The following is a 24,705-nucleotide window of genomic DNA, read 5'->3' as shown; positions in this document are numbered from 1 at the left end:
CTTACCACATCACAATGATACTCGATCTTACAAATACAATAATGGAGAATAATTATCCATGAAATGTGATTTTATGTGGTGTGAGATTAGATAAAGGATAAGCACAGAAATGATAATAGGACGTGGACTATAATCATTTAAGATATGAATTGAAGGCTTAAAGTATGTACAAATATACAATAATTATCAAACTCCCGATGTTACACTTCTAAAATATACAATAATTATCAAACTCCCGATGTTACACTTCTAAAAGACAGTTGTTTGAACTTGAGAATTAACCAAAGGATGCCGCCATTTAGCTAGCTTGTTTTTACTAAAGTCTTAAGACCTTTGATTTTAATTTGCTTACACCAGTTTTCATTCGACGCATTCAAATGTGTTTGATAGAGTAAGACCTTGTTTTTTAGAATTGCTCTGCTCTACTTAATAAAAATATTATTAATATTTCTTAATAATAATAATAATTTTGGATGATTTATGGTTGTCATCCTTAAAAAGATTACCATTATACTATTTTTTTTTCTGATTTTGATTTAATTATTTTTTAAGTCAAAATTAATTATAAATTATTTATCTTACTTTTAAATTCATTTATAAAATTTTGAAATAAATTTTTTTTTACAATATTCCTAATTATTATTACTGAAATTAAATATTCATAGATTATGAAAATGTAAAAAACAAAAAAAAAAAATTAATTTTAAAATTTTGAAAAAATTACTCCGTAAAAATTAATTTGACATAAAAAATACTAATAAAAAATCAGCTAATAAATAATTAAATGATAGTCATTTTAAGGATGACTACCGTAGAATTTTCATACATTTTTGCTTATCTTCTTTTTAATTTTTAGGAAATATTTCTACTTACCTATAAAGCATTAAAGTCAGTCAAACTAAAGCATATGAATAGTATGAATGCAATTAAAAACAACGGGGGAAGTATATATCTATGGTTTACAATTATAATTCCGAGTAGACATGATTCCTTGTTATATTAACAATGATTTTCGATACAATGATCTTTAATTGCAACACTTTTAAATTTCAACTTAGTAAATGCTCCGTATCATTAATTTCATTACAAATTAATGATGAGAAGAAGGTAGAAATAACACAACAGTTTTTAATTATGGCAAATCTGTAATAGATAAAGTGTTTGACAGAACGGAAATTACTTCCTCAATTCACTTTTAGTTGCAACACTTGTAGATTTACACTATCTTCTTTTATTTGACCCTATTATTTAGCTTATATATTGAGCAAAATATAACACAAGGATTTAGGCTGTTCAAACGATTAGGAAGGGGATTCGTGATCTTCTCTTCACTATAATGGAAAAGATAATATAAAATCGAGGAATATAAAAGTACGGAGTCCTAATTACTTAATGGCTTAAGAGTGCGATCTAATTGATCTCTCAATTCTTTTATGACATAAGAAAATCCTAAACTAATAAACCCAAGAGTACTCCCCAATTATAATTCTAATAGCCATCACATGGAGAAATACGATTTTAAGAACATTTCATAAAGTATGATATGCTTCGATCAGATTAAAAACGTCTTCACTCGCCTAGGTACATGCGTTAGGTTTGTGCAATGAACAAACGTGTCCCTTTCATCAAAAAGAGGTAGAAATAAAGCTTCTCCTCGATGCAACATAGATGTGTTGAGAGTGTGTTTTATTAACCTGATTTTCACTTATCTAAACTTATCTGAACTTTGACCTTATCAAAACTTAATTTAGTTGTAATTTGTAATTGGATAACCCTTATTTGAACTTATATTTTCTAAACTAAACTTATATAAACTTAACTGAACTTATATGAACTTATTATGACACCTGAAATAAGTAAAAATAAGGTGAACACAACTAATGAACCTTTAGTGCATATTTGTTGGTTACGAGTCATATACAAAATAATTGATATGAAATGCACAACTAAGATATGTATAGAAGTATACAACATGCTGGTTTAATACCTTTAAAAAAACACCATTGTAAAATTTATTGATTTTGTAATAAGAAGAATTAAGAAATTATGAACGTAGGCCTTAGAATCTACTTGAATTATTAATTTTGGCCGCACCTAGTCACTCTCCCAAATTTGATTACACAAAAATGGGCCATGAACAACATATGGTGGGGATGCCTTTGAAAGCTTGAATAGCTGTATTTCTAAAATAGTTCTTACGAGGAATCTTTCTTCAAGATTGAGAAATTCCAATAGGGTATCCTAAGTGTTTATCAATTACCTGGCTTAGATTCGTCCTAATCAACAATTGTCACCGTACAATCAGTTGTTATGTACCATGCACAAGGTATACATTACTATACATTAATCGTCATGCATAAACCTTTATCTAAATTTATTTCTACATAAAAAAGAGTTGAGCAAATAGTGTTTTACCATTTGATGAAAACAAAAAACTAACTACTCCGTATTTGAATGTGTTAAAAGTTGAGTATTTAACCTAATGAAGTTATTATACAAGGCTGTTGAGCATAATGGCATATATAAGTACATGGAGATAGAGTTTGTGGCATGAGAATTACTTTCAAATTGATTTATTTAGTGATTATTATGTAATATGGAGTAACTTGTTTCTTTCTTAACTTGCAGCTCTTACGTAAAATGATTCAGTACTCCATTATTATTTGAGAAAACAATGGTCACATGTACTATATTATGAGATCTAAACAATTACACATTTTTTATTCGAAAAAAAACAATTTAGATAATGGATTTGCTAACAAACCTTAACATCTTTATTTTTTTTTATTGATAAACAAGAAGTACATGTGACCAACAAAATTATTTTACTTGTAGGTTGTAGGCTTGTAGCAACGTTCAAAGGTGGGTTAAATCTAAGATTGGATCTTGTAATCCAACTACTAGTTTACAACGATTTGTTTTTTTATTTAACTACTTGCAATTGATCCTTTGAAACTCATTTTATGTCTATGTTACATGGAGTTTTCATTTTACCTCAAATACCCCTATCTGATATGATCCTTGTCTCTTCGACCCTCGAAGAAGTATAATATTTGGATACTTCACAGTCCTCTAACAACTTTTAATTCGAAATTATGAATTTTTTTTACAAAATAGTTGAGCTAAACGTTTGGACATGTACCCATGCGAGATATGGGTATCGAAATTTGACTCGAACCCGACCTGCTAACCCGAAATTCCACCCCTAACTCGAACTTAAGACCTCCCTTAAACGACATCAAGCTACTTACCACTTGAGCCAACTCTAATTAATTACATGGAGTATTTAGTTATTTACTAACTTAATCCTACCATGATGAGTACATCTTGCGCTTACAAAAATAAATTAAATACAAGTAAATATTTTATTAAAAAAGGTGCTAATCTTTTAGGCTTTCAACATTATATTCCAAATTATAATCATAACATTCATACATATAATTTTAAAACACATGTCCCTACACCCCTAATAATTTTCAAATTAATACGCATATAATGATAACATTGCCAAGTAATGATGTCAAAAAAAAAAAAAAAAAAAAAAAAAAAAAAAGGAAAAAAACATTGCCAAGTAATCACTCACTTTAGGGGGTTTTGTGGACCCACAAATACTATTTTCCTCCCTCCAATTATATTTTTTCCTCTAAGCAAATTTAACCAAAACAACAAATCACGAAATTTCCTTTCTATCAAAATATAAAAAATGTTAAAAAGTTAAAAATAAACGCAATTTCGCACCCCTTTTATTTAAAAATTAATATCTTTTGGTGCAACTTTTATTTTAAAATGTTATGACTACGTACCATATCTTGGTACTCTAGGACTATAAATAGGGTAGCAAACACACCAAACAATAAACACAAAACACAACTTCTTTCTAGTGATCATCTCCTCCTTCCTTCCTCCCTTCCTTCCTTCCTTCCTTCCTTCCTTCCTTCATTCTATCATATTTTTCTTAGCTCTTTTTCTTCTTAGAAAATGGGTTCTCTTGAGGGTTCTGCTCCCGTAGGAAGGACAACCGTGCACCGGTTGATCGCTGAGGAAGGATCCGTGTTGATGCCGGGTCTCCAAGATCCCTTCTCCGCCGCCATTTGTGCCAAGACCGGCTTCAAAGCTTGCTTTGTCTCTGGTTTTGGTGTTTCCGCTGCCCTCCTTGGCTTGCCTGACTTTGGCTTGCTCACGTATATTTCTCACTTCTCTTAGTGCATTGTTAATAAATTCTCTAAATTTCATTAAATGATTATATTCCTCGTTAAAAATCATGAAACTGATAGCTATTGCATTGGTATTTAGAAATGTCAAATTTTATATTGATAAGTGATAGTAAATTGATATATAGAGTGACACATGCATGATCTAATATAATTCATAAAAAATGATCAAGTGGTCAAATATTATACAACAATCTAAAAGAATCTAATATAATATAATATGGTATAATCTGATCCGATCTGAGTTATTTTGCGCGAAATTTATGATTTTAAAGGCAAGATGCTTGATTATTAGTCTTTGTAATTATGAATCTAAAAGCATGCATGTGCTCGTATAGTTGTATAGTCAACATAATGGAAACCAATTTATTATGTCCTATTAAAGGTAACATTTAGGCAGCTACTATATGTTTCGCAACCTTTTTAAAGTATTGGGCAAGTGGAAATGATTAGGTACATTTTGACTTAAAAATAATTTTGATAGGATTTGAAACCAAAAAATATTTTTTTTTGAAACCACAAATATTGTACTATTACTATTGCACCCATGTTTTAAGAAATGGACATTCTATTGGAAAGTATAAATAGATATATCTAATGAAAAAGTTTATGATAAAATTTTATGAAAAATATTTCGAAAATGTATGCTTAGTTTATGCAGTGGGTGGTATGTTAAGTCCCCTTCAATGAACTACATAATGCCATGCCAATTTTCAAGATGAAAAAGCGAATAAAAGGATTTTTTTTCTTTTCTTGACAACTGCAAAATTGAAGTTTATACGCGCCAAAAAGATAGATACGGAGTATATATTTTTAATTTAAAAAAAAATTATAAAAATAGCGCCGTATAAATTTTTTGATTAAATTATGTGACATGCTAAAAGTTTAATGTGAAACATTTTTATTTGTGTTCTATCAATGCAAACATTTTTAGAAGTATATTGGATTTTCTAATTTAGATAGATAAATTATGCTCTTAACTAGCCGATTTCACACTTCCATGAAGATGATTAAGATTATTCAACTCAAAACAGTTCCTAATTTGGGGTTTAGTGAAACAAAGGTGGCTAATTGGTTTTTAATTGTACAAAATAAAATAAGTTTAGTATTAGGTGTACTATCTTTTCACTTATGTCAAGCTTTGAATATTAATTGTATTATCTAGTAATAGTCAATTGGAAGAATTTTTATTTTTTTAGTAACACCTTAGAATATACTACGGAGACTAATAATGTTAATTATTGTTTGATACAGAACTACTGAAGTTGTGGACACTGTAGCTAGAATTACCGCTGCTGCTCCAAGCTTATGTGTCGTTGTTGACGGAGGTAACTAAATTAATCCACTAATTTCTTAAATATTTTCGTGGTTAAAAAAAGTACGTTACTAATAAAAGGGTCAATGTTTTTTGGCTTACGTCAGACACCGGAGGTGGTGGCCCCCTCAATGTCCAAAGGTTTATCAAACAATTGATTGCCGCTGGTGCCAAGGGTGTCTTCCTAGAGGTATCAATTATTGAACTTAACCTTTATTTACATTAAATAATAACTTTGCATTTACTAATAATGTGAATTAATTTTTTTTCTTTTTACTATAGGATCAAGTATGGCCCAAGAAGTGTGGTAAGTATTTTGGCAGTTGACTTTACCACTATTTTGCAAATTTATAAATTAAATCTATAATGTGATTAATTACTCCTTTTTTTTTTTGTTTAATTTCTTAATTAGGTCACATGCGTGGTAAGAGTGTTGTACCTGCAGAGGAGCATGCCCTTAAAATTGCAGCAGCAAGAGAAGCCATTGGTGATTCTGATTTTTTCTTGGTAGCAAGGTCCGATGCTAGGGCTCCCCATGGTCTACAAGAAGCCATCAGAAGGGCTAACCTTTACAGAGAGGTACCTTAGTGAATTAGTCGACAATATAATTTTTTAGTTACCATAAATTTAAATTACTAAAATGTATACACTAAATTACTATATTTGAATTATAAAAACATAGATGTATTTCACGCTAAACTGGTGGACCCGATAAGCTACGAGGATTTGAATATAGATTTAAGATTTATAATCCTAATATGTTAGGATTGGATCTAAATCAAGATCAATTTAGTAATGTGTGGTGGAGTAAAATTATAAAAATATATATCAAAAAGAAATTAAATGAGTACTATTTATATGTGTCCATTATTTTCCCAAGTCAAACCACTTGGATCGTCCAGCACATGAGTACTGTTTCTAGCCTATAACTTGTCACATATGAGAATTTCATTTTCATACAGATCACATATCTTTCAATGTTGAAAGACTAATGACAATTAGTAATAAGAACAATTTAGTGTGATTGAACCGTATTTGAATCTTGTATATTTTGGATGGTCCAATCCTTAAATTAACGGTTGTAGCTAGATGCATAGAAAAATAATAATAATGTTGATAATCATTTATTTATAAGTGTGTTTTGATAGTATTATCTAATTTGGTATGTAGGCCGGAGCTGATGCTACCTTTGTCGAGGCACCTGCAAACATCGAAGAATTGAAAGAGGTTGTTAGGGATGTCAAGGGTTTGAGAATCGCTAACATGATCGAAGGAGGAAAGACCCCATTGCACACACCCGCAGAGTTCAAAGAAATGGGATTCCACTTGATTGCTCATTCACTATCAACAATCTATGCTACAACCAAAGCTTTGGTTGAAATCCTGAGGGTTCTTAAGGACAAGGGTACCACTAGGGATGATTTGGACAAAATGGTTACATTCTCCGAATTTAATGAGATGATCGGCTTGGAATCTTGGTATGAGATGGAACAAAAGTTCAAGAACTTCACCCCAAAATCTTTGGAGTCCTAAGACCATCCTATTTAGCATGCATGCCAAATTATGGCATTAGAAATCATGAATTTGAGATTTCAATTCTTGATATTGTCACTTGTTTAGTATTGTTTCAAATAATGCATGAGTAATGCTTGTTAGTTTGATTATTTATGTGAGGTCAAGATTCACATAAGATGTAATCTTTTGTTTATTTAGCATTATTAAGTTTATTTATATAAATTTCATGTTTATTTAATTTACTTGTGAGAAATGAATAAATAATTCATTATTGCTTATTCCTTCTAGATGTCTTTATTTTTATTCTCTTGTTGAAATTTATGGTGGGGGGCATAACCTTTTTTTTTGTTTTTTTTTTTATTTATTTTTTTTAACTACACTTGACTTGATGACGGTCCAACAATAATGATATTGATTATCAAAAAAATAAAATTATCACTAATAAATTATCAACTTTCGTGATACACGCCATTGTGCCGTGTGCACCTAAAATGATTAGGGTCAATGACTTCTAAATGTGAAGAAAATTAATGGAATTATGAAGTGAATTAATTAATTGACAACCTATCAAAGACATCAAGAGATCGAACACTTAAATCCGATGATAATTTTTTAATTATATGAAAATTGTGGAGTTTTGTTATTACTAACGCAAAACTTTTACTTTGTATCATTGATACAAGTTACACTTGTATTGAAATGATTTTAACACTTTTTACTTTGGTCTGTTTCTTAAAGTTTGTAAGACTTTTATGTTATTCCATTTTTGTAAACTTCGTTCTTTTACTACAGTATCCCTCTTACCCACAATATTTTCCCATTTTCACTCTTTTTTTTTAGGAAAATTTGTCAGAGACAATCTTTTATAACACATTTTTTGTTTGGGACAACCTTATAAATTTTTTTTGGCAAAGTCAGACCTGAATAATTTTTTTTTTTTTTTGTTTAGAGAGACCAACCCCCACTTTCAGGCCATTGACCACCGGATTCCGGCGTTGACCCCCACGTGACTATCACGTGCTCCTTATTTCTTCTAATTACACCCCTTTTCCCTCCAATTTCCCACATAAAAACCCCTCTTAATCTCAATTGAATCCAGGCCGTTCTCTCTCTCTCATCCTTTAAGTCATTGCAGAGATGTCTTCTCAATTGCTCCCTCATTAATGGCAGAGACAATTGGTCCTATTAATTCGTCAACCACCAAGTAAGTACGAACATTCAATTTTTCAGTCTTAGAAAGAGGAAAGTTTTCCTTTTTGGGTAGGTTTTGCTTCATTTATAATTTTCTTCTTTTGCCATGGGTAAGCAGAGGAAACGAGCTGCTCCATCAAGACAAAGGAAGAAGAAGAGCAGTAATTACATATACTCGACAAACCCAGGTACCAATACAAAAGTAATTGATGAATTTTTAACTCGTTTTTTGGGGAAAAAAGTAGTTGTTTGGTTGTAGTGCATGTGTAGTTTTAATTAATTAATTGTCTTGATTATGCTTTTGATGATGATTGAGTACTGTACCTTACACTAATTTATTAATTAATTAATTAATTAATTAATTTTTTTTTGGGTAATTGCTATAAAACCCTAATTTTAATGTAGTCAATGTTCTGTTTGATTTGTTTTAGGTTTAATACTAAATACACTTTGATAAGACTGATGGAGCCTATAGATATTAGATTGTATTATGGTGGGCAGTTTGTGACCAAAAATAAGAAAACCACTTATGAACGGGGGAGTAGTGATTATTTTGGTGTTTCTTTGCATCCTAATGTAGAGGAAGTATGCTATTTTGAGTTTGTGGAATGGATTAAGAAGGAGTTAAAATATAAAGAGGTGGGTGAAATATGGTTTAGGAGACATGGTTGTAGCCTAAATAATGGGAGGAAACAAATTAAGGGGGATGATGATGTACCTGAGTTCTTAGATGCTCCTGAAAGTGATGGTTGATACCATCTGTACTTAGTGCATCCAGAGAAGCAAAAAGATAATGCAGCCGAGGGGGGTCCACAAGCTAACATAGTCAGCACCAATGTGGATAGTTATGGGGGGAGCAATAGTGGGGGTTTTAGGGGACCACACACTTCATTGGGGGGTCCACGAGCTACCACAGTTAGCACATGTGGTCAAAACCCTCAATTTGAAAAAGGTGATAAAGTTATCACTTTGGAATCTCAATCCAGATCTGAAACCCCATCCAGCTTCTTTTTCTATCTAAAAAATTACTCACCTCTCAAAAACTTTCCCAGCCCTTCCCCTTCTTTTCCCTCAAATAATGTTGCTCCAAATTAGAACCATTCACTGCCAATCACCTCACCTAAAACTCAAGCAATGAACCATCCTTATATCAGTTCACATACTGGTAGGCAAAAGCTACCTACAAACTCAGCCACAAAGAAAAGACCTGAAAAGAGGTCTGGACCTAGAGAGCTAAACATAGGGCATCCTGCTCATACAGAACAATCTTTGAGGAGTGCTGAAGTTGATGCTGAAGATGATGGTGTTGGGATAAGTGCTTCTGATAGTGATAATAGTGCAGACAGTGATGTTCTTCTGAGTGAGGATGATTATGAAGATGACAGTGATGATGATCTTTTCCAGAAGCATGTTGATCATGATATCAGTGAGAAGGTTACAAGGATTTTAGGTGGGGGAGTAGCTTGTGAAACTAGTGTAAGTAGGGATGATGATGAAGAAGATGATGGTGAACCAGTAGGTGTGGATAATGATGCTGATTTGATTGATTCTGATGATGATTTGGATAGCATAGTTGGATCTGATGAGGAGGGACCAGATTACCCAATCTTTAATCCTCAAGTTGATTTCAAAGGGAAGATTGTCTTAAGTAAGGGTTTGAAATTTCCTTCAAACATCATCTTAAGGAAGGTTGTCAGGCACCATGCTATAAACAATGGATACAACTACTACTTTCTACATAACAACAGAAGCAGGGTGATAGTGTTATGTGCAAAGAGGTGTGGCTGTCCTTGGAAAAAAGGTAGAATCCTGCAGTGCACATGCAAGGAAAAGAGGAAGTGCAAGTTCAAAATCCATGCTAGGAAGCTGAAAGATGAGGAGACATGGCAGATAAAGAGGATAAGGCCTGAACATATATGTGGCCACCAATACTACAACCCCAGAGTGACATCTTGGCTGAGAGATACTTAGAGGATTGGAAAGATGACCCCAGTTGAAAGTAGAAACACTTCATAAAAAGGGTGAGAAGAGAAGTCAAAGTTGACGTTGGATACTATAAGGCATATTATGCTAGAGCAAGGGCTCTAAAAATGATTTTTGGTGATGCTAGTGAGGAGTACAAGAAGGTGTGGGATTATGCTGCAACAATCATCAAGTATAACCCTGGTAGTACTGCTGTAGTGAAGGTGGATGGGATAGAGAAGCCACCTCCCTTGTTCCAGAGGCTCTATGTTTGTTTACAGGCCTGTAAGGAGGGTTTTATTGCTAGTTGTAGGCCCATTATAGGGGTTGATGGGGCATACCTCAAAGGCCGTTATCTAGGCATTTTACTTATTGTAGTGGGCAAAGATGGGAATAACAATATATTCCTTGTGGCATGGGCAGTGGTGGAGACTGAGAATACAGAGACATGGTCCTGGTTCTTGGACTTGTTGAGAAATGACATCATATTTGTTGCTGACTTAGTTACTTGGGTGCATGAAGATGATGAGCTTACCTATATGTCTGATAGGCATAAGGTAATATCCTTATTCCCTGTCCTTTCCTAACTCATTGCCTTGACTTTGTTTTACTGAAATCTGCAATCCCATTGTTGCAGGGATTACTTGAAGCATTCAATACAGTTATGCCAGATGCAGAGACAAGATATTGCTGTAGGCATATATGGACAAACATCAAATCCAAATTCCCTGGGGTTATATTCAAAGAGTACTTCAGGATGGCTGCTAGATCAAGCACAAAGGTAAGGTCTTAGTACTGATTTTATTTTGTGTCCATGGGCCTCTGTTTATGACTTGCATTCTTACACTTTCAAACATGTAACAGCATCATTTCAATGCTCACATGGACAAAATTAAAGAGTTGAATAAAGAGGCTTATGAGTACTTGGCTGCAATTCCAACTTGTCACTGGTCTAGGCATAGTTTCAGTTCATCATCTAAGTCTGGTATGCTGCTCAATAACTGTTGTGAATATTTCAATAATGTGTTAAGGGAAGCAAGATCCAAACCAATTTTGCAGTTAATGGAGTGGATAAGGAGATATGTTATGCAGAGGTTTTGTTCTAAAAAGGAAGGCATAAGGGGGTATGATGGAAAGATAATGTCTTCTGTCATGAAGATGATTAATAGGGGGTATGATGAGGTGTCAAATATGAGAGTTATGCAGGCTGACTTGTATGAGTTTGAGGTGGACCATGAGGGAGACACTTTTGTTGTTAACTTGGAGAAGCAAGAATGTGGCTGCTATAGGTGGAAGTTGATGGGCATTCCATGCTGGCATGCTTTACCATGTATTAGGATGTTGAGGTTGAACCATGAAGAGTATATTCATCAAGCATATCACGTGGAGACATATAAAAAAGCCTATGCACCATCATTCAAGGCTATGCCAGGACAGACTCAATGGGAGGTCACACCATACCCTGCTCCCTTGCCTCCACCTTACAAAAAAATGGCTGGCAGACCAAGCAATAAAAAAAGGGTGAAGGAGCCAGGTGAAGATGTTGAAAAAAATGTTAAAAGGGCCAAAAAACCAAACAGGTGCAGTGGGTGTGGTGGCCATGGACATTATGTGAATAAGTGTTCTAAGCCTGTTGATGGAGGAGGAGGGACCACTTATGCTCAAGCTCATGCAGCAGCAAAGAAGGCAGCAGCAGAAGCAAAGAAGGCCCAAGCTGAACAAAGTGCACCTGCTCCAAGGAGAAGTGGCAGGAAGAAAGCACCAGCAGCAGAGCATGATGAAATAGTGTTAACTCAGCCTACTCAACCTTCACAACCTTAGCATGATGAAGCCTAACTATAGTTCTGTGTCTTTGTACTGTACAAGGAGTTTATGTGTTTGCTTTTTTTAACATATCATTAGCTTATTTTGGATACTTTTGGTGTATTTAAAGGGTGTGGCCACCAAAAATATTTGTGTTAATGGTGTACACACCTATGTATGGTGTTTGATTGATTTCCATACATCTATTCAAGCTAATGTTCTTTTGCAAAAATTGTATGCTATTTGTGAAAGGAGTTTAGGTGACATAAATTGTGCAACAAAATAAGCATCATCATTTGATTCATCCACTAATAAAGGTTCAAATTACAATATTCAAACCAAAATGCCATTATACCAAATACAACTTCAATAACTAACCAAAAAGCTTAACAAAACAAAAACTAATAACAACTGACACAATCACACAGGTTACAATTAGCTTGTTCCTTGAATTTTCTTCTTCCATTACCCTCCTTTCAGCCTTGTACTTGCTGTTCCTCAGCATATTAAGTTCAGAAGCAAGGCGACCCTTCTCTTGTTCAGTACATGCCAATCTTGTTTTCAGAATACTCAGATCAGTGGAAAGCCTATGCTTTTCTGCTATTAGCACATTAGTTACATCCCTCTGCCAATCTAGTATATCCTCGTCCAACCATTCAAATGTATTACAACCTTTTTGCCCTGTTTCGTGGTTGAAGAACTTGCAAGCAACAAATTTTCTCCCTAGATTTTCATGGGTCCATGAAGTCCTTCTAGCAACTGGAAACCCACATCCACATCTCTTCCCTTCAAATCGAGCCATATTGGGTACCAATTCCCTGAAAATTAAACAACAAACAAACCCCAATTCAAAACCCTAGAATTTTAATGGTTCACAAAATTGAAGAAGTGTTATGGAATTACTCACCTGATTGAGAACAAGATTCAATTCGCGACCTTCGAATTGTTGAATGACCAAGTGGAATTCGAAATTGGGGAAAAAATTTAGATTTGGATTCAATTGAGATTAAGAGGGGTTTTTATGTGGGAAAATTGGAGGGAAAAGAGGTGTAATTCGAAGAAATAAGGAGCACATGATAGTCATGTGGAGGTCAACGCTGGAATCCAGTGGTCAATGGCCTGAAAGTGGGGGTTGGTCTCCCTAAACAAAAAAAAAAAAATTATTCAGGTCTGACTTTGTCAAAAAAAATTTATAAGGTTGTCCCAGACAAAAAATATGTTATAAAAAGTTGTCCCTGACAAATTTTCCTTTTTCTTAATTGCTTTATTCATAATTTTTATACACATATCAACTAGTATTACTAACCAATTAAATCCAACTAGTACCAAATTCACTAAACAATCATACTGTTTTATTTTTCAATTAAAGTATCGACTTGATCATATTTATTTTAATAAATATGTTTGCTTTGTTATTTATAAATGAAAATTTTGTGAAAAACTACCTATTATAGTCCATAATTTGCGAGAAACTACCTATTAAAATAAATGTTGTAATTGACTACCTAACTTTTGAAAAATGTTGTAATTTACTACCTTACGCCGGATTATGAAGTTTGACCAAAATTTTCTGGCGTTAACTTGGTCACGTGACATTTAGTGACCATCACGTGGGAAAATTCTGAGAAAATTTGGGAAAGAAAAGGGTCATTAAGTGTCACGTGATAGTCATGTGACCAAGTCAACGCCGGAGAATTTTGGTCAAACTTCTTCATAATCCGGCTTAAGGTAGTAAATTACAACATTTTTCAAAAAATTAGGTAGTCAATTACAACATTTTTTATAATAGGTAGTTTCTCGCAAATTCTGGACTATAATAGGTAGTTTTTCACAAAATTTCCTTTATAAATCTATTACTAGTACTCCGTATATGTTATTTTTAATTAATTTTTTTCAGTTTTTTTTATTACTTTATAAATCATCCTCTCTTACTCTTCACAATCACAAATCACACATAGGCTATGTTCTATTCATTTTATATAAAGTTTATTAGTCTAGGCCAATTTTTTTTTACAGTTTGGCCTAATCTAGTTTGATATGAGCTTTTGTTAGTTTGGTTTGAATACATTGTTTGGTTTGAATTACTATTTACATATATAAATTTTGTCTGGTTTGATTATAATTTTTCTAGTCTTGTCCAAAATTTTCTAATCTCATTTGACAAGAACAAGAAGAGAACAAAAACCTTAATCACTTGTTATTGATTAGTCCAATTTTATTATTTTAATTATCACATTTTACTCTCTTTTTTCATTCAATTCTCTCTTGCCTTAATTCTCTTACAACAAACTAGTAATTGTCAAAGTTAAATTCATAATTGAATACTCATATAAAGTACTATAATTACGTTCTAACTTTGGTTGTTTGTACAAAATGAGCTCGATGGTTGATAGGCCGATGTCAACTATAATTTACTTATTACTCCTTACATATCTAAAATTTCTTCCTGTAACTTGTGATACATACTCAGTAACTAAAATCAAACACCATCTACATTATCGCTCACCTAATTATTGCTACACTAAAAACATATTATATTCCGTAAGTGACACATAATTGTATAGCTATGCAACCGCACAAATAAATTGGTCACTCTTTGACCTCACAATTATACAGACAACCTCAAAACATGTACATATACCAAATTAGATGCATTATTCATAGAATTTGATATGAGATAACAAGATTCAAGCCACATATAGTACATCTTTTATGTATTACATCTAAGATTCGAGACCCTACATTGTTGGATTTGTTATTGTGGACGAAAATACCCTTTCGTCATATTAACATGTTAGTCATCATTCAAGCACTTATCATCCACATGGTTCACCATCTCTTTGATCTTGACTTATTTAATGAGAATGGAACAATACAAATAGACCATCCAACATCAGTGCAAAATTAAATTTAATATGTGGTTGCTTTTGAAAATATACAATAATAATGTAATGTTTACAACATTATTGGATGATACATATATGACATTAATATATACTTGTTTTTATTTATTACTAGTCAATGTCACACTAACATGCTAAGTTATGAATATGATATGCTCATATGCTATTTGAGTGTTTGATCTCCTTATATTAGAGTTTTGCGAATCCAATATTAATTGTTTTGGGTTTCTCAACTACATATATAGCCTTGTCAATTTATAATTGAAGATAGTTGTTGATAGAACTGTCAATAAATGGTCTTCTTAATAGTGGCATATATCTATTTTTTATAAAAAAAATAAAATAAAATATATGTAATTAATATATTTCATGATTTAAAAAAAAAAGAAAGAAAATGAGGTTGCGTATAAGAAAATATAATTTAAATTATAAAGTCAGTAAACAATAATAATTACACTAATCAACGTGTAATTTTATTATTTATTTTTACATTTATATCTATTAAAATCATATCATGTGCTAAATGGTTTTAGGGCTACATATATCTTTACCCCCCTTAAACAAACAATTTGAAAATAAACCTGAATAAGGTTAGATTGTTATCATGTGCTAAATGCTTTTAGGGCTACATACATCTTTACCCCTTAGACAAACAATTTGAAAATTTATTAAATAAGGTTTAGGTTGTTACTCCTAAATACCTCAAATCTCTCTTTGCCTAATCTTAACAAAGGTATCCCAAGGTCCATTAGAAGTTCAATTTCATACAAATGGTGATAAAAAGTGTTAAGAGGATCAACTCAACCAAAAACTTAAGCTGATGGTTGAGGCCCAAGAATATGTTTTATACTCTATCACTCCCCCTCACATGAAAGGCCCTTTGGGCTTGAAATGTGGATGCAGCTCAAACCCTCTCATACCCGACGCGAATTAATTCCACTTTGAAGGAGGGGTGGATAAGATTCGAATCCGTAACGTTTGTGTCACGCTGGTTCTGATACCATGTTAGAGGATCAACTCAACCAAAATCCTAAGCTGATGGTTGAGGTCCAAGAATATGTTTTATACTCTATCAAAAAGTACAATTCTAAGGATACAATTAACTAAATCAGCTCTACTTCAAAAATCAAATTTTCTATGTTATCAATTTTATTTTTTTTTTTAACGAGAAATGCTAATGTTTTTTCAATGTAGATAAAAAGACAATTCCTATGTTTTGTTGACTTTATTATATGATGATTATTGTGTTATTTGTATGATGTTTATTTGTTATGAACTATACTTTAAGCTAATTAAAACCTGAAATTTGAATCACACAATATTACAATTATTTATAATTATAGGACGGATGGCTAGGTACCTTCAAAGGCTTCAATCAATTTAATTTCAAGTGGTCACCAAAATTTTGTTTTCATTGGTGATAGTTAAATTCAAGACAATGATTTGCATAATTGTACTGTAAGTTTTAATACTGGATGTGTATGTTGTTCAAAAACTGAAATCCCACATGTCAATATTCAAATCAACAACTGGTGGCCTATTTAGGTGGACATCAACTCCTGGTCTGGTTAAGTAAAAGGACTAAGGACCCTACTAAACCAGCACCATTACCTAACTATGCATACGGGGTTTCTACTTGAAAATAGAGGGGAAGATAAGGAAATCCCCCAACTTCCAACCCTCAAACATGTGCCGTTAGTGGAGCTCTGACTTATAATCTCAAAGTATCAAGATGAATTCCTTCCCAGCACTCTATACTAAACCTGCTTTCTTTGTATTTAAACAATGATATGTGAATCGACTAATTATTTGTAAATATTGGATATGGTATGTACAAGCTTTCAAAAAATCATTTTGCCTTTTAAACCAAAAAAAATAAAAAAATAAAAAAATAAAAAAATAAAAAATAAAAAAGGAATGGTTGGTGTGTGTTTAAAACAAAACATCTAGTCACATTATCTAAGACAACAAAAGGAATGGTCACATATAACTCACGTAACAATTCCTTTGTTAGTTTGTTGTTATCAATATTGTTACAGTAACGTATACAATTCCCTTGCGAATGTGGTCGTAATTTCGACCAAGTAATTATTAAGACCTCATTATGAATTTGCTACAAGTTTTGTTGATAAGTTGCCTTGCTTCCATAATTAAGTTATTGTCAACCAATAGTTCTATCAACAATTAAACTCAAAACATGTGCTAAATTAATAATGATGATAATGAATTCAATTTTGTTGAATTATTTTTGTTACATTAATGAATAATACAGTATATGCAAGTAAGTAATATAGACAATGCAAGTAGTCTAAGAGAAAATAGAATGCTATATATAAACAACTAATAGTGATGCTACTCGTGCATATATAATTATTAATAATGTAGTTGAGCATGTGAATGCTTTTGCTGTCCATTGTAAACATTTTGTTAGCTTTTGGCTTTTCAAATTATATTTCAAATAACTAAATTATTAAATACGGTCGTATTTGATAAATGGCTTTTTGGTAAGCTACAAGTGGCTTCTAACTTCTAAGCCAAATAAAATAGGCATTAACTTTTTTATGCCATATTCTTTATGAGTTATAAATAATATTAAGAAAATTTTGACTTTTGCCACCTCCGTAAAACGACTTATTTGCTTTTTATTTAAAGTTTTATTTTGCCACCTCATTAAAAAAAAAAAAAAAAGTTGGTTTTTCCCACCAAACCCAACTCCGATGATGGAAAAGTAATGTCGAGCCCTTTTTTTTTTTTTTTATTTCCCTCCAAATTAAATGCTCCCAAACATTATTTACCCTTCTCTCTTCATTACCCTCACCTTCCCTATTCAATTCCTTTTACTTTCTCTCCTTCCTCCTATTAATTTTTCTGAAATGCTGATCTCTCTCCTTACATTTTTCATCTCTCTGTAAAATTTAAACCCTAATTAAATTTCTGAAATTTTCATCTCTTCTAACCTCCTTACATTTTTCATCTCTCTTTTCTCTTTTGAAGGTGATAGACTTATGGAAGACATTTGCTTCTACAATTCACAACCAACACCATACATCAAATTTGTTCTAATTAAACACGATTATCATTCCCTAACCTTAATTAAATTAACCAATTACAATTTAAAAAAACCCCCAAATTAATTTTTACTAACATGAACCCTAATTTTTAAACTCTGAATTTGGGGCTCAATTCATAAGTGATATTAACAATGTCAATGATACAAAACAATTGGAAGATAATTATGACAGTAATGGCGAAAAATACACCTAATAATTCATGATTTTTGCGAATTAAGTGAAATGCATACCTTCTTCAAATTTATCTAACAACAGACTTTTTTAAACGAGCACAAATCTGAAAATTTGGATGCTAGGATTGTTAGGGTAGAGCATTTTTGAGGATTTGGGGAAAAATACGCCAAATTCAAGCTCAATTCAACGTTATTTTTTAAGAAATGAAGAAAATATATTTAAATAAAGAGGGAAATCGTGAAGATTGGGGGGAAATTTTAAAAGTAGCCGTTATTGTGGACCTCATATTACTCTTCCGTCACCGGAGTTGGATTTTGGTGGGAAAAACCAACTTTTTTTTTTTTTTTTTTTTTTTTTTTGCTGAGGTGGTAAAATAAAACTTTAAATTATATAGGTGGTAAAAGCAAATAGTTGGTTTTATAGAGATGGTAAAAACCAAAATTTCCTAATATTAATAATAGTTATAAAAGTAATATAATAATAAAAAAAAATATTAGGTGATTAATAATACAAATTACTTCATATTTTTATTTTCATCATAAATTGAAACAATTTGGCGTTGCACAATTCATATAACTTTATAACATATTTTACTTGAAAATAAAAATAAGAAATTATGCTTTGTTTTTTGTAAGATCAATTTGAAATAATTCATTTGAAGAATCATACGCTTTTACTATAATAAGTAAATTAAAATCTTCTTAGGTTTTTGTCTTTTTGAAATAAACCAAATTTTAGTAGCTTTAAATTAGGGCATGTTCTCTTCAGCTTAATTTCAGTTCAGTTCATGCGTTCAGCTCCAATCAGTTCAGTTCAGTTCCTAATTTCCTTCTCTCATAAACAGTTCAGTTCATTTCAGCTCACTTCAGTTCAGTTAAGTAAATTAGAACAACCCTTAGTTGTCATAAGACCAAAAAAAAAAGGTTTTTGAAATAGCCCAATTTTTAGTACTTTTAAATTAGCGCTCGTTGGACATTACTGTGATTTTTTTTATATATATTTCGCTTTTTTGTTTTGCAAAACCATGCATATGATATATGTCATATAATGAATTAAAATTAGTCAAATTTATTAATATCATGATAATTTTAAAAACTAAGAACAAAATAAAGGAAACATATTTTTCTTATTTCCTATTTTTGGTTTTTTGTTTAAAAAAAAAGAAAACTAAAAACGATGCCAAACAAGCCCTTAGTTATCGATTCTTTTTTATATATAAATCAAACTGAGTGTCCTAATTTTTTTTTTCTATTTTTGTTTTAATTCTTACATGCTACCTAATTTAGAACCTGTTTTGATTTACTAAACTGAGCTGAATTGAACTGAACTGAATATAGGTGAAATGAAAATTTTATAAGAGAAGGAAATTAGGAGCTGAACTGAACTGATTGGAGCTAAACTGAACTGAACTAAAATTAAGCTGAAGAGAACATACCCTTAATATTGTTTTTACATAAATTTTTATATGTGGCTGGCCACACCGTATGACACGAGTTACTTTGTAATACCCCATGTTTTTATACATATTTTAATTTAAATCATTATTTTATAAAGTATTTAAATAATTCAAAATGAATTATTTATGGTATTTTACTAATTTAAAAAGATTTTTTTTTTTAAATTAAAGGTCCATTTTTACTTATTTAATTATTTTGTAAATATTTTATTTTATTATTAAAAAAATATTGGGACATATCTTATTTTATAAAAAGGAAATTTAAGTCAATGGTATTTAAAGAAAGTCAAGGACTAGTTTGAATAGGGGAAGGAATCATTAAGGCATTTTTTGGTTGAAGGGATTTGGATGGAAAAGAAAAGAAAGGAAAGGGTTTTAATCATGTTCCCATGTTTGCTGGTTGAATTAATAACATGAGAATTTAAAGGAAAGGAAGGGAAGTGGGAGGAAAGTTCCTTTACAAATTTTTAGCTTTCCTTTCCTTTCGAAATTGGAGGAATTCGACTAGAAAGAGAAAAATAAAACTTATCCTTCATTAATTTTCTTTCTCTTCCCTTCATTTCCATTCAGTAACCAAATTTTGGAAGATAAAAACACTTTCCTTTCCCTTTTTTTCCTTTCTTTTCCCTTCCCTTCCTTTCTCTTCTTCTTTTACTAATATTGAACCAAACAAACCCTAAGGGTCAGCGGCGGAGCCACATTACAACATGGGGGGACGGCTGTCTCCCCATTATATATATATATATATATATATATATATATATATATATATATATATATATATATATATATATATATATATATATATATATATATATATATATTTGGCTTTAAACCAATTCTGTAACAATGTACGAAGTATAAATAAATTACCCGTGCAGTTAATAATACAAAGAAGAAAATGGTTTGATGGTTGAGTTGGGAATAATGTTTACTCTTGATTCAAGGTTCGAATATTATATCTAACGCTCGCACAGTTTTTTTTTTTTTTTTTTTTTTTTATTAATCCTACTTTTATTGTTTTCTGATTACTCTAATGTTCAACAGCCTCTTTTTTGTTTTTTTTCCTCCTACTTGTGATTATTAATGAGTTACTTCATACAATATTTTTTTTTTTTTTTTTGAGAAAAACCTCATACAGTATGATTAAATTCTATATACTATCGTTTTTTTTTTTTTTTTATGTTTTTAATTAATGGATGACCATTTATTAATTATGTGTAAATAACTTTAAAATTTTATTTATATATACGTAGTACATTTGTAATAATAAGATTGATTATAGAAAGTTATGTTTATTTTTTTCGAATGTAATCCAAATCTCTCCATATATATTTATCATCAAATTGTTTAAAGACTAATTATTTAACATTATGATAAGGTAATAGATTTTTTATTTATAAATTATTGGATTACATAACTTGGAATTGGTGTTTACAAACAAACATTTATTCATTTGTCGGATAATTTTCTTAAAATACGATGAACATTTTTACTCCTCTTTTGCCATATAGGAGTACTTGTTGTATACGATTTCAAATAAATATTAAACAATTTTTGTGAATTTCTTTTTCCTTGAGATTTTTGTTGAAACATTGAACCTCCGAAATTTGTCCCCCCGTATAAGAAATCCTAGCTCCGCCACTGCTAAGGGTAGAAGTGGAAATTTAAGCTAGGAGGGTTTTGAGAGAGGGTATAAATACCCATCTTATGAGCAAGTTAAACGTTGCCCAAAGTGGATAATAACCAAAGGTAAACTCTCTCTCTCTTTTTATTTTCTCTCTCTTAATTTTTTCCCCTGCCCTTATTTTTGCACCACACACGCACACATACATTATGGTGGTCGGCCGCCACTACCACTTCCCATCGACCGGCCACTGTCACCAACAACAACTGACAACAACATCCGCCGACTTGGAGTGCAGTAACAACCCCCTCCCGTCATGTGGTTGTGCGTTTCAAAAAAAAAAAATACTTTTCCTATTTTAATTTAATTTAGCCTTAATGTAATAATTATTTTTGGGTTGTGTAATGATTTTTATGATGTTTGATTATGATTATTATGTATATAATTTTTAGATTTAGTTTTTGAATTAAAAAGCCCCAAATTGAAAACCCTATTAATGTAGATTGATGGAAATTGATTGTTTATGCTTGAAATTATTGAAAGAGGTGTTTTTAAACATAATTACAACAATTTTAAATGTTTTTATAAAGGTGGAATTTTTATACAGAGGTTAGAATTATGTTTTTTGAAAGAATTTTTAATTACCCATTAATGGGGAATAAAAGTAGGGGTTTTAAATTAATTTTCAGCTTGTTTTAGAGGGTTTATTAGTGTTTTGAAAGAGTTTATATATATATATATATATATATATATATATATATATATATATATATATATGTTGCTGGAAATTTATGTTGAATAGGTATTAATGCCTCTTTGTAATTTTGGGTTGTAGGAGACTTCTTTCAAGTGCGAGATTTCATTTAGTCGTGGCGATTTTAAGATCATATTCGAGGTACGTTCGCGTACTCGGTAATTATTTAAGTGTATAGAAGCATGCTAGGATTTGAATAATTAATTTCAAGGTAGTATCATGATAGGTGTTGATTGGAGTCGTTGATTGGATTGGTGTTGGTTATTGATTTGTGAAGTATGAATTATTTATGATGAATTGATGATTGGAATTAATCATGTTGGCATGTTGATTATGAACCACACTTTTATTAATGGCATGATTGAGAGCGTGTTTAATTAGACTAAATGTTTAATTTGATTTGGAAGGTAAAAAGGAAAATTTTATTATGGTTCATATAATTTTTATTAATGCTTTAAGCATGAGGATTGAGCTATTAAGTGTCTTAGTACACAAGAGTAAAATATATTGCAGTGTCTAAATGCACTTAAGGTGTACTGTTCTAAACACCGAGGGATAGGATTTGCGGTGTTTTATGCAATTAAGGGGTTATATTAGCGTTGAGGTAGCTTATAAAGAGTTCAACATTAAATTTATGTGGACACTAATTATTCAAGAATTAAATTGATATGTTTGATTGCTTGAATAATTTATTATGATTGATTGTGTTATGGTTTGAGAGTCACCACCAAGTCTAAAAATATGTAAACAATGTAAAGTGAAAGAGATTACGCACCAAAACTCTTGGAATGTATATACCTGGAGTATGAACATTGGGGTGAGGAGTTATGGGGTTTTATATTTTATCATAGCTTTTACTGGGAGTATATAATGCTGTATTTTCCTTTTATTATTTTATGCGCAGAACGTCCGCCACTTTCATGTGACATTTGCCTACCCGGTTAGCTCCCGATGTAGTTTACCCCAAATCTTTGGGGCAGAGATTTGGTGGGAAACCCGTTCGATGCTTAATTAAATTCAATAAGCAATTTATTTATCTATTTATTAGTTGGGTGTGTTGCATGCTTGTGAACAGGTACAATAAGGTAAGTTGTGTGTTGATAGGATGAAAGCATGTTAGTGTGTACTGTCTACGCTTATGTACTCAGCATTGCTGATTGTGTGTTTGTATGTTTGTTTGACCTTGTCTTTATCTTGGCCCTACGACATCCCATTTTTAATGGTGAGTAGTGGGTACAAAGTAAAGGGAGGTTTTTCAGGTGATGAAGCATATTCATGATGGGCATGAGTGAAGAGCGAATCATGTTTAGTTTCCATAAAAATATGATGTGGTTTATTGCTTTAATTATCATATATTTTTCTTGTGAGACTAACACAAAGGTTTTAAATATTTATTTCGGTTTGATAAGGGTCTACAATGGTTCCAAGTTGTAGGCTGATTGTAATACCCCGTATTTTTATACGTATTTTATTTAAAATAAGTATTTTGTGGGGTATTTAAATAATTTGGAATGAATTATTTATGATATTTTAATCATTTATTTTAAATAAGTTTGGAAATATTTTATAAAAGGAAAGTTTATTTAATTATTTGTTTTATTAAAGTTGGGGTTTATTTTAGGAAATTTTTATTTTACGAAAGTTTTATTAGGAAAGGGATTAGGAAAGATTAAAAAAGGGAAGTCTAGGTAAGAAGGGTTTCTAGAGAAAGGGGTATAAATATTCAACACTTGGGCAAATTAAACTTTGCCTAGAGTGGAGAAAACCCAAGGTAAACTTTCTCTCTCTTCTCCTTTATTTTTCTCCTTTTTCCTTTCTTTCTTTTTCCCCTTCCCCTTGTTTTCGATCCACCACCGTCGGCCACCAGCAGCACCAGCCGACAACGGTGGCTTCCAGGCCACCAGCGGCTGGCAGTGGTGGCCGGCCTGCTGTCCGGCCTCCTTCCATATAAAAAAAAAATTAATCTTTCTTTTTAATTTTTGTTTAAACCTTAGATCTAATTATTAAATATTGGTTTTGTGATTAATATTATGATGTTTGATTATAAGTAGTATGTAATTTAATTTTCAGATTTTAATTCTAATTAAAAAGCCCCAATTTTAAAACCCTAGATTCATAAATTATTAATTATTGAAGGATTATGATTTAGGGTGGTTTAAACCTTTGATTTAAGTGTTTTAAAGCCTAATTACAGCAAGTTTTCATTAATATATAATGCTGGAAATTTTGGTAGTATATTAAAAATCAAGTTTCTTTAAGGAATTTTAATTACCCATTAATTGGGATTAAAGTATGAGGTTTTAAATAAAATTTCAGCTCATTTTAATTAAATTATGAGTGGTTTAATAAGAGTATATGTTGCTGGAAATTTGTGTAGAGAGGATTTTAATGCTCTATTATTATTTTAAATTGTAGGAGACTTCGAAGTGAGTGATTTCTATTACTCGTGGCGATATTAAGATCGTATTCAAAGTACGTTCGCGTACTTAGCATATTTTTGATGATATAGTAACATGCTAGGCTTGATTAATTAATCCCAACTAGTATCATGCTAGATTATGATTGGAAATTGTGATTTGGTTGATATTGGTGATTGAATTATGAAGCATGATTTATTTTTGATGGATTAATGATTTGAAAATAGTCGTTTGGCATGTTAAATATGAACCACACTTTTGTTTGTGGCATGATAGAAAGCATATTTAATTAAACTATATGTTTAA

At 31.4% G+C, this 24,705-nt stretch overlaps 3 protein-coding genes across 3 annotated transcripts; 2 read left to right on the top strand and 1 right to left on the bottom strand.

Moving 5' to 3' along the window:
* The first annotated feature begins 3,871 nt into the window (after positions 1-3,871).
* Positions 3,872-7,319, top strand: LOC145586453 (petal death protein-like). Its single transcript, XM_081643293.1, has 6 exons — positions 3,872-4,181; positions 5,466-5,539; positions 5,634-5,716; positions 5,809-5,833; positions 5,939-6,105; positions 6,697-7,319. The coding sequence occupies exons 1-6, from the start codon at positions 3,979-3,981 to the stop codon at positions 7,057-7,059; spliced, it is 915 nt and encodes a 304-aa protein (XP_081499419.1). The 5' UTR covers positions 3,872-3,978; the 3' UTR covers positions 7,060-7,319.
* Positions 7,320-10,306: 2,987 nt separating this feature from the next.
* Positions 10,307-12,200, top strand: LOC145585229 (uncharacterized). The gene is made up of 3 exons (XM_081641946.1): positions 10,307-10,751; positions 10,832-10,975; positions 11,059-12,200. The coding sequence occupies exons 1-3, from the start codon at positions 10,323-10,325 to the stop codon at positions 12,013-12,015; spliced, it is 1,530 nt and encodes a 509-aa protein (XP_081498072.1). The 5' UTR covers positions 10,307-10,322; the 3' UTR covers positions 12,016-12,200.
* A 170-nt stretch (positions 12,201-12,370) lies between these two features.
* Positions 12,371-12,799, bottom strand: LOC145584216 (uncharacterized). Its single transcript, XM_081641112.1, has one exon. The coding sequence runs from the start codon at positions 12,797-12,799 to the stop codon at positions 12,371-12,373; it is 429 nt and encodes a 142-aa protein (XP_081497238.1).
* Positions 12,800-24,705: the final 11,906 nt, after the last annotated feature.

The sequence above is a fragment of the Chenopodium album genome, chromosome 16 (genome assembly GCF_948465745.1).
Source record: "Chenopodium album chromosome 16, dcCheAlbu1.1, whole genome shotgun sequence".
Taxonomy (NCBI): Eukaryota; Viridiplantae; Streptophyta; class Magnoliopsida; order Caryophyllales; family Amaranthaceae; genus Chenopodium; species Chenopodium album.
The sequence above is the reverse complement of the archived record's forward strand: the minus strand, read 5'-3'. Positions and strand labels throughout refer to the sequence as shown.

Bases quoted from the DNA above. Each gene is read 5' to 3' on its own strand.
- LOC145586453 (XM_081643293.1), top strand. From the start codon at position 3,979: ATGGGTTCTCTTGAGGGTTCTGCTCCCGTAGGAAGGACAACCGTGCAC. The intron at 5,717-5,808 runs GTATCAATTATT...TTTTTACTATAG, and splicing joins CCAAGGGTGTCTTCCTAGAG to GATCAAGTATGGCCCAAGAA. The intron at 6,106-6,696 runs GTACCTTAGTGA...TTTGGTATGTAG, and splicing joins GGGCTAACCTTTACAGAGAG to GCCGGAGCTGATGCTACCTT.
- LOC145584216 (XM_081641112.1), bottom strand. From the start codon at position 12,799: ATGGCTCGATTTGAAGGGAAGAGATGTGGATGTGGGTTTCCAGTTGCT.
- LOC145585229 (XM_081641946.1), top strand. From the start codon at position 10,323: ATGATTTTTGGTGATGCTAGTGAGGAGTACAAGAAGGTGTGGGATTAT. The intron at 10,752-10,831 runs GTAATATCCTTA...CCATTGTTGCAG, and splicing joins ATATGTCTGATAGGCATAAG to GGATTACTTGAAGCATTCAA. The intron at 10,976-11,058 runs GTAAGGTCTTAG...AACATGTAACAG, and splicing joins CTGCTAGATCAAGCACAAAG to CATCATTTCAATGCTCACAT.